General features: G+C 36.7%; 3 protein-coding genes across 3 annotated transcripts; 2 read left to right on the top strand and 1 right to left on the bottom strand.

The window, feature by feature from the left end:
• Positions 1 to 1393: 1393 nt before the first annotated feature.
• On the bottom strand, positions 1394 to 5241 carry LOC126755131 (heat shock 70 kDa protein cognate 5). The gene is given in 7 exon segments (XM_050467480.1): positions 1394 to 1960; positions 2025 to 2165; positions 2225 to 3329; positions 3394 to 3700; positions 3703 to 3971; positions 4821 to 4867; positions 5040 to 5241. Coding segments are annotated over 7 exon segments (2037 nt in total). The 5' UTR covers positions 5121 to 5241; the 3' UTR covers positions 1394 to 1873.
• Positions 5242 to 5683: 442 nt separating this feature from the next.
• Positions 5684 to 8306, top strand: LOC126755615 (dnaJ homolog subfamily C member 11). The gene is made up of 6 exons (XM_050468313.1): positions 5684 to 5914; positions 5994 to 6570; positions 6633 to 6930; positions 7273 to 7389; positions 7458 to 7881; positions 7941 to 8306. The coding sequence occupies exons 1-6, from the start codon at positions 5843 to 5845 to the stop codon at positions 8079 to 8081; spliced, it is 1629 nt and encodes a 542-aa protein (XP_050324270.1). The 5' UTR covers positions 5684 to 5842; the 3' UTR covers positions 8082 to 8306.
• Positions 8307 to 10869: 2563 nt separating this feature from the next.
• On the top strand, positions 10870 to 14226 carry LOC126754797 (uncharacterized). Its single transcript, XM_050466924.1, has 2 exons — positions 10870 to 11574; positions 14203 to 14226. The coding sequence occupies exons 1-2, from the start codon at positions 10870 to 10872 to the stop codon at positions 14224 to 14226; spliced, it is 729 nt and encodes a 242-aa protein (XP_050322881.1).
• The last annotated feature ends 1014 nt before the right edge of the window (positions 14227 to 15240 follow it).

Raw genomic sequence — 15240 nt, 5'->3', positions numbered from 1 at the left:
AGTCTGACATCTAGACCCATTATTCAAATTAAAGCAAAAACGACCAATTCATAATAAACTAAATAACATTACATTATTACATAAATAGTTACTAAAGTCTTACTTACACAATCGGACGGTCTACGTTAGATGCCGTGAAGCTGAGTCGGATTTGAGACTTGTTCGTGCTGGCGTGCCACAAGGTAGTGTACAGTGATCGACTCTGACTTCACAATTACGGCAACCTATGCTGATGATAGCGCACTGCTAGCATCAAAAGGAAACTCTAATGCTGCTTCCAGAAAACTGCAGATGCAACTGAAAGCTCTAGAACCGTAGCTCACCAAATGGAACATTGGTAATAATACTGAAAAGTCAGTCGCACAACAAACACATACGCAAAATATTTGTTCCAAATGGAGCATTGTTATTAATACTGAAAAGTCCGTATGCGTAGTATATACCCTCAAGCACAAAAATTGCACTCAAATGGCTTTATATGGTATATGGTATGTTGTTACCAACAAACACAAGTGTAAAATATTTGGGGATTACAATTGATAAGAGGCGCACCTGGATAAATCACGTAAAAAAAAAACAACTCAGCTAAGATTAAAGTTGACACAGCTATATTGGCTCCTTAGGACAAGATCCCGCCTCAGTCTGAAGAATAAGTTGCTGATTTATAAGGTAATATTTAGGCCGATCTGGACGTATGCCATTCAAATCTGGGGTAGTGCAGCGAATTCAAATTTAAAAGTAATTCAGACTTTTAAAAATAAAGTTCTGCGAACCATTGTGGGGGGCTCTTTCCATGTGAGAAACGATGTCCTCCACCGGGATATAAAGTTGTTTACAGTAAAGGAAACAATCGAAGAATTTAGCAGACGTTACCTATTCCGTTTGGCGAATCATGAATATACATATATTTGCGATTCAACTGCTGGACATTAGTTTACAACGTAAAAGATTGAAGAAATACCACTCGTTAGACCTCCACAGACGCATTTTCATTGGATGGAATCCATGATTCAAAAAACTACAATTGGGTCCATTATGTCAAAATCAGCTATTCCAAAAATATGTTTTTAAAAGATTTCAACCAATGAAAATACGAATAGATTACAAATAACAGAAAACCACCAATATCTAACAAACAGAAATTTCATGAGAAAAACAAAACACCAAGTGATTTTGATATTATGAGTTAAAAATTATTTTTAACTCATAAAAAAGCATAAAAGCAAAATGGCTGCTATTGACATTGTGAATTAAAAGCCTTTTGCAATTGTTTTTAGGCTATCGACGAAACTTTATAAAATTTAATAGTGGAGTGCTCTGAATTTGATTTGCTTTTACTTGAATTCATCTGGGTGAATCAGCAATTGATAAAAGGAGTATTAAATAAGTTCAATTGATTTTGTAGACTATTTATATTTAATTATTATTAATACATACATGTATGTTTTCATATTAAATGTAGTTCACAAGGAAATAAAAATAATTTTACGTTTTACAAAAAGTAAATCACTAACAATCAACTGCTTAAAAATAACCCATTTCAGTTTTTTCGTTTTTATGCGAATATTCATTAGATGTTATTCTCCTCTTCTTTATTCTAGGTTTTTAGAAACTACCCTATTTTATCAAATAAACAAGAACCACATACAAATAAACTTGTGGACACATCTTATTGCATAGCAACTTCTAGATGCACTCATTTGATTTTAAGATGCCATAATAAACAATAAAATATTTATGGATCAGTATAATCGCATGAGCTTTAATATATCGGCTGTTTCGAACGTAGAATAGACACTTGAAATTATTCAACTATAATAACATTTACGCAATTTAATTTAAACACTAGTATTAATCAATTAAAGCAGACACTCTAATTCTTTCCTTCCTTTTTCTCTTCGGAATTAGTTTGTTCAGAACTGCTGCTTCCACTAGCGTTACTTTCGCGTTCCGCTGACATCTGTAAAAAATTAGATCTTGTTAGTGTGTATGTCTCGATTTAAATAATATAAATATATTACTACCTTTTTGTAAGCCATTTCAAAAAGTTTCAGAGACGATTGCTGCAATTGACTTGTGGCTTTTCGAACTTCCTCCGGTTCAGCTGTGTCCTTGTTTGCCAAAAGAGTGCGCAAATCTGCGATTTCCTTCTTAAGTTTTTCACACTAAAGGTACGTTTAAAGATTAGAGTGATTTTTTTCTAAAAATTCACATATAACTTTACCTCTTCAGCTGGCAATTGGCTCTTGAATTCTTCCATTTTGGTTTCTGTGTCGTGGACAATGCTCTCGCCTTGGTTTACTAATTCAATTAGCTCACGTTTCTTTTTGTCAGAAGCAGCATACTCCTCAGCTTTTTTAATCATATTTTCAATTTCGTCCTTGCTTAAACCACCACCGGATTGAATGACGATTTGTTGCTCTTTACCGGTACCCTTGTCTTTGGCAGATACATGAACAATACCGTTAGCATCAATGTCGAACACCACCTCGATTTGGGGTACACCACGTGGTGCGGGTGGAATGCCTACCAATGTGAACGAACCAAGCAATTTGTTATCAGCTGCCATTTCGCGCTCGCCTTGATGCACTTTGATTTCCACTTGAGTCTGACCATCAGCAGCCGTCGAGAATACTTGAGATTTCTTAGTCGGGATTGTCGTATTGCGAGATATTAATCGAGTAAATACTCCACCCAATGTTTCAATGCCCAGGGATAAAGGCGTAACGTCGAGCAACAAGACATCGGTAACATCTCCAGCAAGTACTCCACCTTGCACTGCAGCGCCTACCGCTACAGCTTCATCAGGATTGACAGCACGTGATGGTTGTCTACCGAACAAGTCTTGTACAGTTTGTTGAACCTTAGGCATTCTCGTCATACCACCGACCAAAAGAACTTCACCGATTTCTGTCTTAGACACCTCAGCATCTGAGAGGGCCTTTTGACAGGGCTGAATTGTACGTTTTATTAAATCACCAACCAGACTTTCAAGTTTAGCCCGAGTCATTTTTAAATTCATATGTTGTGGCCCGGAAGCATCCATAGTTAGGTAGGGCAAATTAATATCTGTCTGTTGTGAAGAAGATAATTCACATTTAGCCTTCTCAGCTGCTTCCTTTAAGCGTTGCATAGCTATGTTATCCTTGGTAATATCGATACCTGTATCCTTTTTGAATTCAGCAACCAAGTAGTTAACAATTGTATTATCGAAGTCTTCACCACCGAGGAGAGTATCACCGTTGGTTGACTTTACTTCAAATACACCTTTCTGGATTTCCAGGATCGATATATCGAAAGTACCACCACCTAAATCGTAAACGGCAATACTGAAAACAATACGATAAATAACGTCAAATTTAAACATAAATTTAAGGATTTTTTAATTATTACATCTTGTCATCGGTTTTGTCCATTCCATAGGCCAAGGCTGCAGCGGTAGGTTCGTTGATGACACGTAACACATTTAAGCCAGCAATTTGGCCAGCATCTTTAGTGGCTTGACGTTGTGAATCGTTGAAATAGGCAGGTACAGTAACGACAGCGTTTTTCACTGGTGTATTGAGATATGCTTCAGCAGTTTCTTTCATTTTCATCAAAATGAAAGCTCCAATTTGAGAAGGAGAGTACACTTTGCCGTCGGTTGAGGAAACCCAAGCGTCTCCGTTCGAGGCCTTCACAACTTTGTAGGACAAATTTTTAAATCTTTCTTAATTTCAGGATCATCAAAACGACGTCCAATCAAACGCTTTGTCGCATAAAAGGTGTTAGCGGAGTTTGTAACCGCCTGGCGTTTCGCTGGCATACCAACCAAACGTTCACCGTCCTTGGTAAAGGCAACATGAGAGGGTGTGGTACGTGCGCCCTCAGCATTTTCAATAACCTTTGCTTGTTTACCTTCCATTACAGCCACGCAAGAATTTGTAGTACCCAAATCTATACCGATGACTGCTCCTTTAACTTCGCCAGATCTAAAAAAAAAAAAATGGGTCGGATTATTTAATATGTACATAAAAAAGTACACATTTAGAGAAAATATTTTTTTTCTATTCTTCAAAAGTAGAAAAATATAATTATTCAATGAATAATCAAAACTAAATTATCAGATGTATGTACATACATAGAACATTTGATGGTGTGAAAATTGATGTATCTTACAGAAAAGTGAAACAATTGTTTCCCCATTTTTAAAACATTCGTAACAATTTAAATCGATACATAAATAGTCAGATACCGCACTTAAATTTACATATAGCAGTTGAAAGCTGTAATAATTAATTATATAGATGAATCTTATTTTATGCCGGTACGTGGAGCTAATGGTCCTAGAAACAATGAAGACACGTGATCTTGTCATGTGGTGTACATTTTAAAGTACTTGAAATATTTAATTTTTTCTAAAGGGTAACAATTTTTGAACGTACACAATTAGTAGATAGAATTTGCAAACACAAATAACAGCAATACAGTTCAATACCACATCGAACTAACTGGTAGTAATTTATTGATAAAAGTTATATGTTTTTGAATAACTCAACTTACGGTAAATGTACTGCAAATACCCTTATTTCCTAAATTAATTTCAAGTCAGAAAAATATAATTTAGTACTACAAATACGTTATGTACAGTGAAAGCTTTATCAAACCATGTAAAGCATGACGCAATTCCTTCTAGAATGATTAAACAAATACTTTTTCCTAGTAATTATTATTAATACGTAATATACTACGTTTTTATGAATCTATTTAAGATTTTTATTTTTTTTTTTATAAAAAGAATATCTGATAAATTATTTTACGAAATCGTATTGTCCACTTACTTATGGCGAAATTGCGTAGCGGATCCATTTTCTACCACCACAGTGTTCTGAAATATATTCAAGATAACATAATTAATTATATATATTAATAATAATAAGTGATATATACATTTCCTTAAGTTTTTCACGCAATTCGTTGGTGATACATTATTATGTAAAATGCCGGAGAGCAATATGGAACAAAGCTCACATTGCTACCACGAAAAGTTTTAAAATTACCTTAGACAAGATTTTTCCATAATCAGCAGCCGCGAATCGCTGACCAATCAATCGTGGCACGAACTTCGGTATTCTCAACATTTTCTAATAGTTTTAAACCTAAATTAAATTCTTTCAGGATTTTCTCGATTTTAGAAAATTTCTCGAACTTCACAATCGCGTGTGAATTAGAAAAAGAACACCAACACGTTTTTCACTGTTCAACAAATAACAATTGGAATCACAGACTGACTAAGGTGTTCGGAAATACAACAGTAAGCATATACTAACAAGGAGTGCAGAGTGTTAGCTAAAATATAAATAAGTAATTTTTGAATTATGATTAACTTATTCTTTGGATTAATAGAAAGTGTCTAATATAATATTAATTTAACAGTAGTAAGTATGTATACATCAAGCAATTATAAAATCTGTGCAATGGACAGCAAATGTTTATCTATGTGCTAAAATTTATTTGGTTTACAATTGTAATAATATTTGATGTACTTTCATGACAGATCTTAGATTTAACAAAAAAATTTTAAATTTTGTATAAATTACTTTGAGCACTCTGTACTGATCCATATTCGGGACAATATTTATTACATAATTCTGGACCTATATTTATCACCCGTTTTGTTTCTCTATTGACATTCCGAACTGAAGTACAACGAAATAATCCTTGCATTTATTGTATTGGCACTGAGGGTTGTTACGAAAAAGTTTTATAGGTTATATGTATTGTAATGGTTTTTGATTCGGCCTAAATTCAAAATTATTATTAAATAAAAAAATATTGCTCAGTGATATTTCCTTAAATCACAATGTCAGTTGACGCAGAGACTGACAATGAGCTGGAAGAGAACTACTACACGTTTTTAAATCTTCCGCGAGACGTAAGTCCTAAGTTGTTTAGCAAGTAATCAGCTGGTTGTCCTATGAGCCGGTATTTATGCATAATGTTTCATTTTAAAGGCGACGGGTGAACAAATAAATGCCGCATACAGGAAGTTGAGCCGAATTTATCATCCCGATAAACATGTAGACGTTGAGAGTAAACAAAAAGCAGAGCAGTTGTTTAATAGGACAAAACGAGCCTATGAGGTATTATCGGATCCTCATAAACGAGCTATATATGACTGTGTTGGCCAAAAAGGCTTACAAACGGTTGGATGGGAATTGGTACATCGCACTAAAACTCCTGCGGAAATACGGGAAGAGTACGAAAGATTAGCACAAGCGGCTGAAGAACGAAAGCTACAACAACGCACTAATCCTCGGGGTAATATTACCGTTAATGTTAATGCCACCGAGATATTTACTCCATATGATGAGACGCAGCTTCCCCGTATCGAAGTTTCTTCTATGAGTATTTCACAATCGATTGAAGCACCAATAAACCGTAAAGACACACTAACACTTGGCGGTAACCTTTATTCATCCAATGGTAATGGAAACGGAAACTTCATTCTCTGTGGTCGAAGATTAGTTAATAAAGGCTGGCTACAAATAGATGTTGGTGCTGGTAATGGCCCTCTTTTAGGGTTTAAAGGTTTGTTTCGAATTGTTTTATTTGTTTTTACATTGATAATGATAAAACTTTACGTAAACCAGGTGGACGAACCCTCTCTTCGGTTGTAACTGTGAATGGGGGTACATCAATGAATTTTCGTGACGGTCGTGTCATTCCTGCTGTATTCTCAACTCTGGCAGTACAGTTAGACAAACATACAATGGGTTCCTTAACTCTTAACGTAAGCAATCAGTCTTCAATGACTACTCAAATTGACAGTAGCACTGAAAAACACGCTTGGACAACATCCTTTGTCATTGGTTTCCCTCATATATACTTGAGTGCGGCATATACCCGAAAGATGATAGAAAACGAGCTTAAGCTTAAATTAGCTGCAAAGTAAGTATAAATTCACTTTACGCGGTGAATATTTAAAAGTATTATTCAAAAATGAGAAGTTCTCTTTTGCCGAATGGTCACCTTTGAAAACCATTTAAGAAGTGTATAAAAAAATAGGGAGATATCGCAATTGAAATAAGGCAAGAGAAACACTGTATGTCGTTGGAATTCGAAATGCACATGCTACTAGTGGAGATAACCATATGAATTTCCGTAATTTTCAGCTATACATACATATGTATATACGAATTTGTCTTTAAAAGGATCAGTTTTAGAAATTTTTATTATAAATGACTTGAAAATATTTTTGATACTTTGAAATATTTTTTTTTAATACTTTAGGTTGGGTACATTTGGTTTTCTAGCAGAATATGGGGCTGAGAAAAAGATATCCAAATATAGTTCCGTGTTTGCAGCTGTGTCGCTGGGTATTCCATCAGGAGTAATGCTTAAATTCAAGTATGTACAAGTACTACACACATATCTATGTTTGATAACCTCAAAAATAATAACTATAATGAATTCAGAATAGTGCGCTCTAATCAATCATATATATTTCCAATACACTTGAGCGAAGAGATTGTTCCAGCCGCTGTATTTTATGCTACAGTTACGCCAGTATTGATGTGGTTCTTTATAAAAAAGTCTATACTGGATCCAATGCGCTTAGATCAAAAAAATGCTGACATCGAGAAAGCGAAACGAAGTAACGAACAACGATTGACTAGACAGCGACAAGAGGCACGTTCCGCTATCGAGTTAATGCAGCATACCTATGAGCGTATAGTTTCGGAAGAAAGCAGTAGAGGTGGCCTAATAATAACAAGTGCTACTTATGGACAACTGGAAGAGAGTAGTAGCAATTTTCAGAACAATGCTTCGGTAGATGTAACCATACCACTACAGTGCCTTGTAAAGGATGGTACATTAATTCTATATCAGTCATCGAAGGTAACTATAAATTATTGATATTGTGATGTTTTTATGAAAATACAAAATTTTTTTTCTAGAGTGAATTGCCCGGATTTTACGATCCATGTATTGGTGAAGACAAAATTTTAAAAATCGAGTACATGTTTAGAAATCAAGACAACGTTGTTATATTTAAGGACATGGATTCAGTAAGACTTCCTCTAAGTAGCAATAACTGATACAATTTTATTAAAAAATATACAAATTGTTGTACTCCCTTGTATATTACGCACTATTTGGAAAATATGTGATTTTTATAAACAAAAAACATTAAAAATAATATAAAAAAAAATTGTTTTTATGTGATGTACAACTTCAAAGAACTTACACTGTCTTCGGGAAGCAAATATAAAACAAATTAAAAACAAGCATTTACTTCGCTTGAAAAGCCCTTTTTATTTGTACATATGTATGTCGTTTAGCATTCAGCCGCATTAGATTCATATAGTGTTTGAATAAATTAAATATAATAACAATGGACAAAAACTAATAAAATGTTCGTTTATTAATGTATGTTGTACATATGTACATTTAAGTTTTGTACAAAATAGGGAGCTTTATCACATAACAACCCATGACGAAAAAGCAATGCTCTGCGCAATAGTGATATAGATAGATTTTTCTAGATCAAACAAGTCCTAATTGGCAGCAATAAAAATAAATTTTAGAGACTAAAAGAAAATATTGTGAACACAAGGGTCGATAAAATTAACTATCCCTAAAAATACACTTTTTGAGCAAAATTGAATTCTTTAAGCTGTTTGCTCCTTTTCATTCATTTGAGTTTTAATTCACTGCTTACAAATAATGTTAATATTTCCGTTCTCACGATAATTAGGTCTAAGTAAACCGGCCAAGGACTGTCAACTCGCACAATTTTAAAGAATGGCAGCAGCGTCAGAAACGCTGAAATGTTCCTTGATCTTTTTAGCAAAAGCCAAAACGATTTCTTAATTCACACATCTCGCGCCAAGCACCAAAATCGCAATTTACTCGTTCGGGTCAAAATATTTTTTTACTGATAACATTCTGTTTATATCCATTTATTGTTGTAAGTAATTTTACTTTCTGGGGCCGCGTGATCACATGTGCACATTTAACATTTTTTTATTTCTTTATTGCTTTATACGAATTAATTCAGCTTATTTGAAAAAAAAAATAAAAAATGTCAAGGAAAAAACTTAGTGATAAAAAGATAAATGAAACTTTGAATGCAGATCTCTTCGATCAGTCAGATTTTTGTGTCTCAGAGGACGTTGATGATGCTGATAGAGACAAGGATTACATTCCTTCTAGTAGTTGTGATGAAGAGTCAGATTTGAATGTTATCATTGTTTTTGTATGGTAAAAAATTGTTTATTTCAATATAAAAGGAAAAAAATACTTTTACAAAAAACCATCCACCTGTTCTCATTGAACCAATTAGCCCTATATTTTGACCGCTCCTGACGCATTATGGGTATGGCACAATTTCACGTTCTCCTCGGTCCACAGATTCATTCCTGATATATAAACCCAATGTATGTAAATCGTGTGCGCTATGTCACATTCACGTTTAAAGACATTAAGGTTGCGTGTGCACCGGTGCCGCATATGGCGCTAAATGTGTTAAACAAATATTAATTAAAAAATCTATTTGGAGTAGGGAAGTTCCAATGGATGTGAGTGATCGTGAATCGCACATCAGTTTTGGACCCAACCCAAGTGGTTTAAATAATCTATTTATGTGTTATTGCGTTAATCAACCTTTTATAATAATGGGAAGTAGGCGTGCTTGTTGTCGGATTTTGCATAACATGCGAATGTTAAAATAATGTCATGGTCCAAATATGGTTGAAATTTACTTGACTAATTTCAGATATGTAAGATTTCACTTGGAAATGGTGTGACACCGCCCATTGTCCGATTCCAATACTGGCTCATAAGGGGCATTTCTTTTCTGTGTTTTATAAGGGGAGTGATTGTGACTTTCATTTCTCCTTAAACCTTGCGAGGTTGTACCCTCCTAGCTGCCAGTGCTGTTCTCTCCCTACGTGTGTAAGACCCCACTGCGATGCATGGTTTTGGCCCCGTCATCTTGGACGCTGCCGCAGAGTGGGTTATTGCCGGCTACCCTTTTATGCCGCGGCACCCAGATTAGGTGTATCAGTTGCACATTGATAGGGGGTTCAGCCTTCCTATACATTCCTCTACTTTCCACTAGGACCTTCATCTGTTGAGACGACATTATCTTTCCTTTGCCGAAGCACTCTGCTGCCATTAGCATCATGATATGTTTCGCTAATTGATTTATCATTAGATGCAGCGGTGTGAGCTCCAGCCTGACTTCATGTGCTGTAGTGGGGCAGGTGCATTGGCCATGAAGCGCATATAGTTGAAAGCTTACCGAAGACTGTGTTGCCTTGGAACACAGGGTGGAGTACTATCCCCTCTGATGTGGAGCTTGGTAGTAGATGAACTCCTCGAGTTGCTCACCAGCAATGGAATCCGCTGTCAAGGGTACGCGGACGACATTGTCATAACGGCGAGAGGCAGATTTGAGAACACTCTCTGCGACATTTTCCAAAGGGGCTTAAACCTGGCGGAAGGATGGTGCACCACGGTTTGGCTAAATACCAACGCAGTAAAAACTACCGTGATCCCATTCACTAAGCGGATATCCCTTCCGGGCCTGAGGTCCCTAACAATAGGAGGCACAGAGGTGGAAATGTCAAAGGAGGTCAAATTCCTTGGCCTTACTTTGGACCCATCATTACGCTGGAGTAGACATTTGGACTTAACGCTGTCCAAAGTAACTAGAGCACTTATGGTATGCAGACGCCTGGCCGGCAGATCATGGGGATGCAAGCCAAGTATCATTAGATGGCTGTATACTATGATAGTAAGGCCTATTGTCACCCATGGAGCGGTTGGATCCGGAGACTGTCAAAGCTGCAAAGACTTGCCTGTGTCTGTGCTTCGGGGGCAATGCGTACATGCCCCACGGTGGCACTGGAAGTCATACTGGAGCTCACACCGCTGCATCAGGTGATAAAACAAGCAGCAAAACACACCATGCTGCTAATGTCAGCAGAAGGCTGCGGAAGAGGGAAGATAATATCCTCTAGGCAGATGGACGTACTAGCGGAAAGCACACCGCTAGCCCTCCTCACAAAGGACGGTACCACGAAGAAAATAAACCTCAAAAAGAATTTCAAAGTTACTCTAGGCAGCAAGACGGAGTGGAGCGATTCCACGCTGGAAAGGCTGCTGGAAGACAGTACCATTCAATGGTACACTGATGGCTCAAAAACACCGGAGGGTATTGGGGCAGGTATTGCGGCACCGCGTACTAAGCTGTCCATACCAATGGGATGCTTCCCAAGTATCTTCCAGGCTGAAGTTTTTGCCATATGTCAGTGCGCTGAAGTTAACCTCAGCCGCAACTATCGCAACCAACGCATAGCTATTCTCAGTGATAGTCAAGCGGCACTAAAGGCGATCTCATCATATGAGACCAAATCACTTTTAGTCGAGGAATGCATAGAAAGGCTAAACCGCCTGTCCTTGTGCAACCGGGTGCACCTAATTTGGGTGCCAGGGCACAAGGGAATAGAAGGAAACGAGAAGGCCGACGAACTGGCCCGCGCTGCGGCAGCGTCCAAGGTGATGGGACCAGAACCATACATAGCGGTAGGATCCCACACTTTTAAAGAGCTGCTCCCCACGGAGGAGAGAGTGGAGATAGAACGGCATTGGCAACCACTATCAAGTATGCGCCATGCCAAGCTGCTCCTGGGAGGGTACAATCTCTCCAGGTTCAAGGAACTAATTCGCCTCCCCCGTGACAAATTCCGTCTCCTCGTCGCGATCTACACAGGGCACTGCAGGCTCAGGAAACAACTGTCCAACATGGGCATAGTCTCCTGTGCTAACTGCCGGTCCTGCTACCTGGAACAGGAAACACCAGCACAGCTAATCCTGGATTGCACAGCAATCTGTGGAAAAACGCTTAAGGCCCTCGATTCCATTTATATCAGCAGGATCACATCACCTCAGTAGCGCCCGGCAAACTCCTGGAGCTATTCAGGCTTCTGGGACTTTGGGAAGACATGCTTCGAAGTACAGTCGCGGCGGAAGAAAATCATTCCTATTACTTTCCGGACAAATCCTGTACCTTTTTACGTAGCTTAGGTTTTCTTCGAATTGTGTTTGCATTTTGCAAAAAGTTAATTGACAGCGCAATATGTACTGAATTTCATTTTAGTCGCTTCTAGTATACTACAAGTATAATTTTTGGAATTATAAGTAGTCCTCATCATGTACATAATGCAAAAAATTAAAAAAGGTATCAGTTTGTGAAATATTAATTTTAAATGAATTTAAAACTTTTTTCATTTTGCAAACGATTAATTAACTTTGATACATTTCACAATAAAAATGAAATATATAAATTACTCATTCTTTGAGAAAAAGCGTGTGTATATATTTTAGTATAATTTTTATTCAATCACTCCTATAAGCGGATATCCCCTACAAGCGGATAAAAATTGTGAAACCGTCAGTGTCCGGTTGTTAAAGGTTTCCCTGTATATCTGTTAGCCTTTCCTAAATACAAATATTTTTTAAAATATACAAATAAACAAATTAAAATTTTGTTTTTTTTTTTCTATGACCCTAAGAATACATTTTAAACACAAGTTTTTACCACGTCTCCAAATGTGGGCAACTCATATTGCTGGATAAAAAAACTGCAAAGGTGGGTGTCCGGTTATGAGAAATTTGACTGTACACCCATTTTCATCCAAATGGCACATCAAGTGTTAATTGAGCCCGATAGGGCTGCACTCTTACCTACCTACACTCATTTTTGGCACAAGGGTATAATATTATAGGAAAAATATTCTCTCTGAATTTTAATAAAAATATCAGACTTTGACCGACATTTTGGGTAAAAAGTCAAACCTAGGGACTGGGGTCCACATCTTCGGTGTATGGGTTTTGAAAATGTTTAGACTTAAGATAGTATTCCTAAAAATCACTACTTGTGCAAAGTTTTATCCCGATATATTCATTGTTGCTTGATTTGAATACTGTAAAGTGAAAGAATCATATGGAATTTAAAATTGCGTTTGTTGTTGTTTGATTTTGCACATAAAATAAATTGATTTTGCCGAAAAAACCATTTGTTCTGTTTTTTTTTTTAAAGTATTGTTTACTTTGGTTAAAAAAAAAACAGAACTAATTGTTTTTTTCGTCAAAATCAATTTATTTTATTCAAAGTAGTCTCCTTCTGCATCAATACGGCTTTTTGCACGGTCCAAAAGCATGTCGAACGAGTGTTTTAGCTCGTTGGCCGATATGGCCGCCAGTATGCCGGTGCAAGCCTTTTGAATGGCCTCTAGGTCTGCATAAAGCTTTCCTTTCATGAGCAAATGCATTTTTCCGAAAAGGAAGAAGTCGCACGGTGCCATATCAGGTGAATACGGGGAGTGGTTAATGGTTAAAATGTGATTTTTGGTCAAATAATCGTCCTTCGAATGTTGGATTCTGAGTAATTTTTGGTCGTCAGTCAATTTGTGCGAAAAAAACCGTGCACGCACCTTTCGTATGTTTTGGAGATGTTCAATTCCATTTCCATGAATTTCAATGATGACTTTGCCTGATTTTTGATGAATTCATGCACAGTTTCGATGGAATTTCCGGTGATCACGGATTTTGATTGGCCCACATATTGATCGTCATTTATGTCCTCACGACCACAAAACGTTGAAACCACTCGTCCACTCTGCTACGGGATAGGCAATCATCGCCATAAACTTGTTTCATCAATTGAATCGTTTCGGTAAAAGTTTTACCAATACAAGTTTTACCTAACGCATCAGAGGGCGCTAGATTCAAAAAGTCCTGTTTGCTTTGGAAAGCACCTTGTAGGAATATCAGTATAATGTAACACACAGAATTTAGTTCAAACTGGTCGAGGTCCAGAAATATGTGATTTCACCTAAAAGTGGCCGGTGTCACACCCATTGCTCAATTTTGACGCCAATTCCTTACAACAGTGTAAAAATGGATAAAATATAAGGCTTTTTATATTTTATCTATTTTCACACTGTTGTACGGGATGTTGAAAGATTTTTCCTGTACAAATTTACGTTTTATTGCTTCAATGGTTTGGGAGATATATATGTATATTGGACCTATTAGAGGGCGGCGTTTAATGGTGTTTTCTGGGCGCCGTCTCGTCATCATGATCATGATCATTTATATCTATATACAAATATACACATATAACTCCGTTTCTATCTCGAATAATTTTAGGAGATACAAACAATCGTTATGTGAACAAAATTTTATATTACACTCTGTAGCAACATGTTACAAGAGTATAAAAAGTGCGAATATAAATTTGCCATCGATAGTCTTAAGGAATTCGCAGCCACCTCAAAACAAGCAGACTTCGAGTTCATATACTCTATGTCATATAGTATATAAAATTGAAACGCTATTTTGTTATGTACTCGCAGAACGTTCGAACCACAGCACGGAAAGAAGTGAAATCTCCATCGATTTCGCAATTAAACAAAAATGCATCAAAAGCGTTAATCAGACAAAAATTGGGTTAGCACCATCACCACAAGGATGATCATTGCGTTTTAGTTTTAATGTACATGTATAAGATGACAAATTTTCATCACCTTCTTTAAGAAGACGAATTCCGAAACTGTTAATTTAGTCATCCAAACATCAGTGGTAAAAGAATTTTCTTGCGGAAATTACAATGAAATTTCTTCGCAATTCTCTCTAATAGGGATATTGCTTCGACGTAAAGTTGTAAACGATTTATTGAAGATCTTCTTCATTTTAGGAAATTCACTTTGTTTAAGTGGTTTAAATTCTGATTTCGACAGTACAAACTTGCGATTTCAAGACTCCATACTTCGTTGAAAGCGCTTTGGTAGTAATTTCAAAAATCTTTGCTTATTTTTCAATGAAAACCGCTTTTGATTTGACATGGCAATTTCTTAACCAATCGACATATTTAGAATCAACCACAAGAAAGAATATAAATATTTTATAAATAGAAGTAAGTTTTCTGTACTGCGACCTGGAGTCTGTTTTGTCCTCCTCTCTTTCACTTACATCAAAAACTCAAAACTCTTGCCTGGCGTCATTGATCAATAAGCTTCGAGGTTTTCGGCTCCGCGTCGCAAAATCGACAGTTTGGAAGGCAGACCTATAGATTGCTGCCGATATCTTTCACTATCTATTTTCTCATCCTCAACAGCTCGTTTATGTAGGGGCCCACTCCGGTACCGGGAACCCGTGCTATTTGAATTTTTTGCAGAGCGGGCAAGT

Source organism: Bactrocera neohumeralis, chromosome 4 (assembly GCF_024586455.1).
Source record: "Bactrocera neohumeralis isolate Rockhampton chromosome 4, APGP_CSIRO_Bneo_wtdbg2-racon-allhic-juicebox.fasta_v2, whole genome shotgun sequence".
Lineage (NCBI taxonomy): Eukaryota > Metazoa > Arthropoda > Insecta > Diptera > Tephritidae > Bactrocera > Bactrocera neohumeralis.
This window is presented reverse-complemented; position numbering and strand designations above follow the sequence as displayed.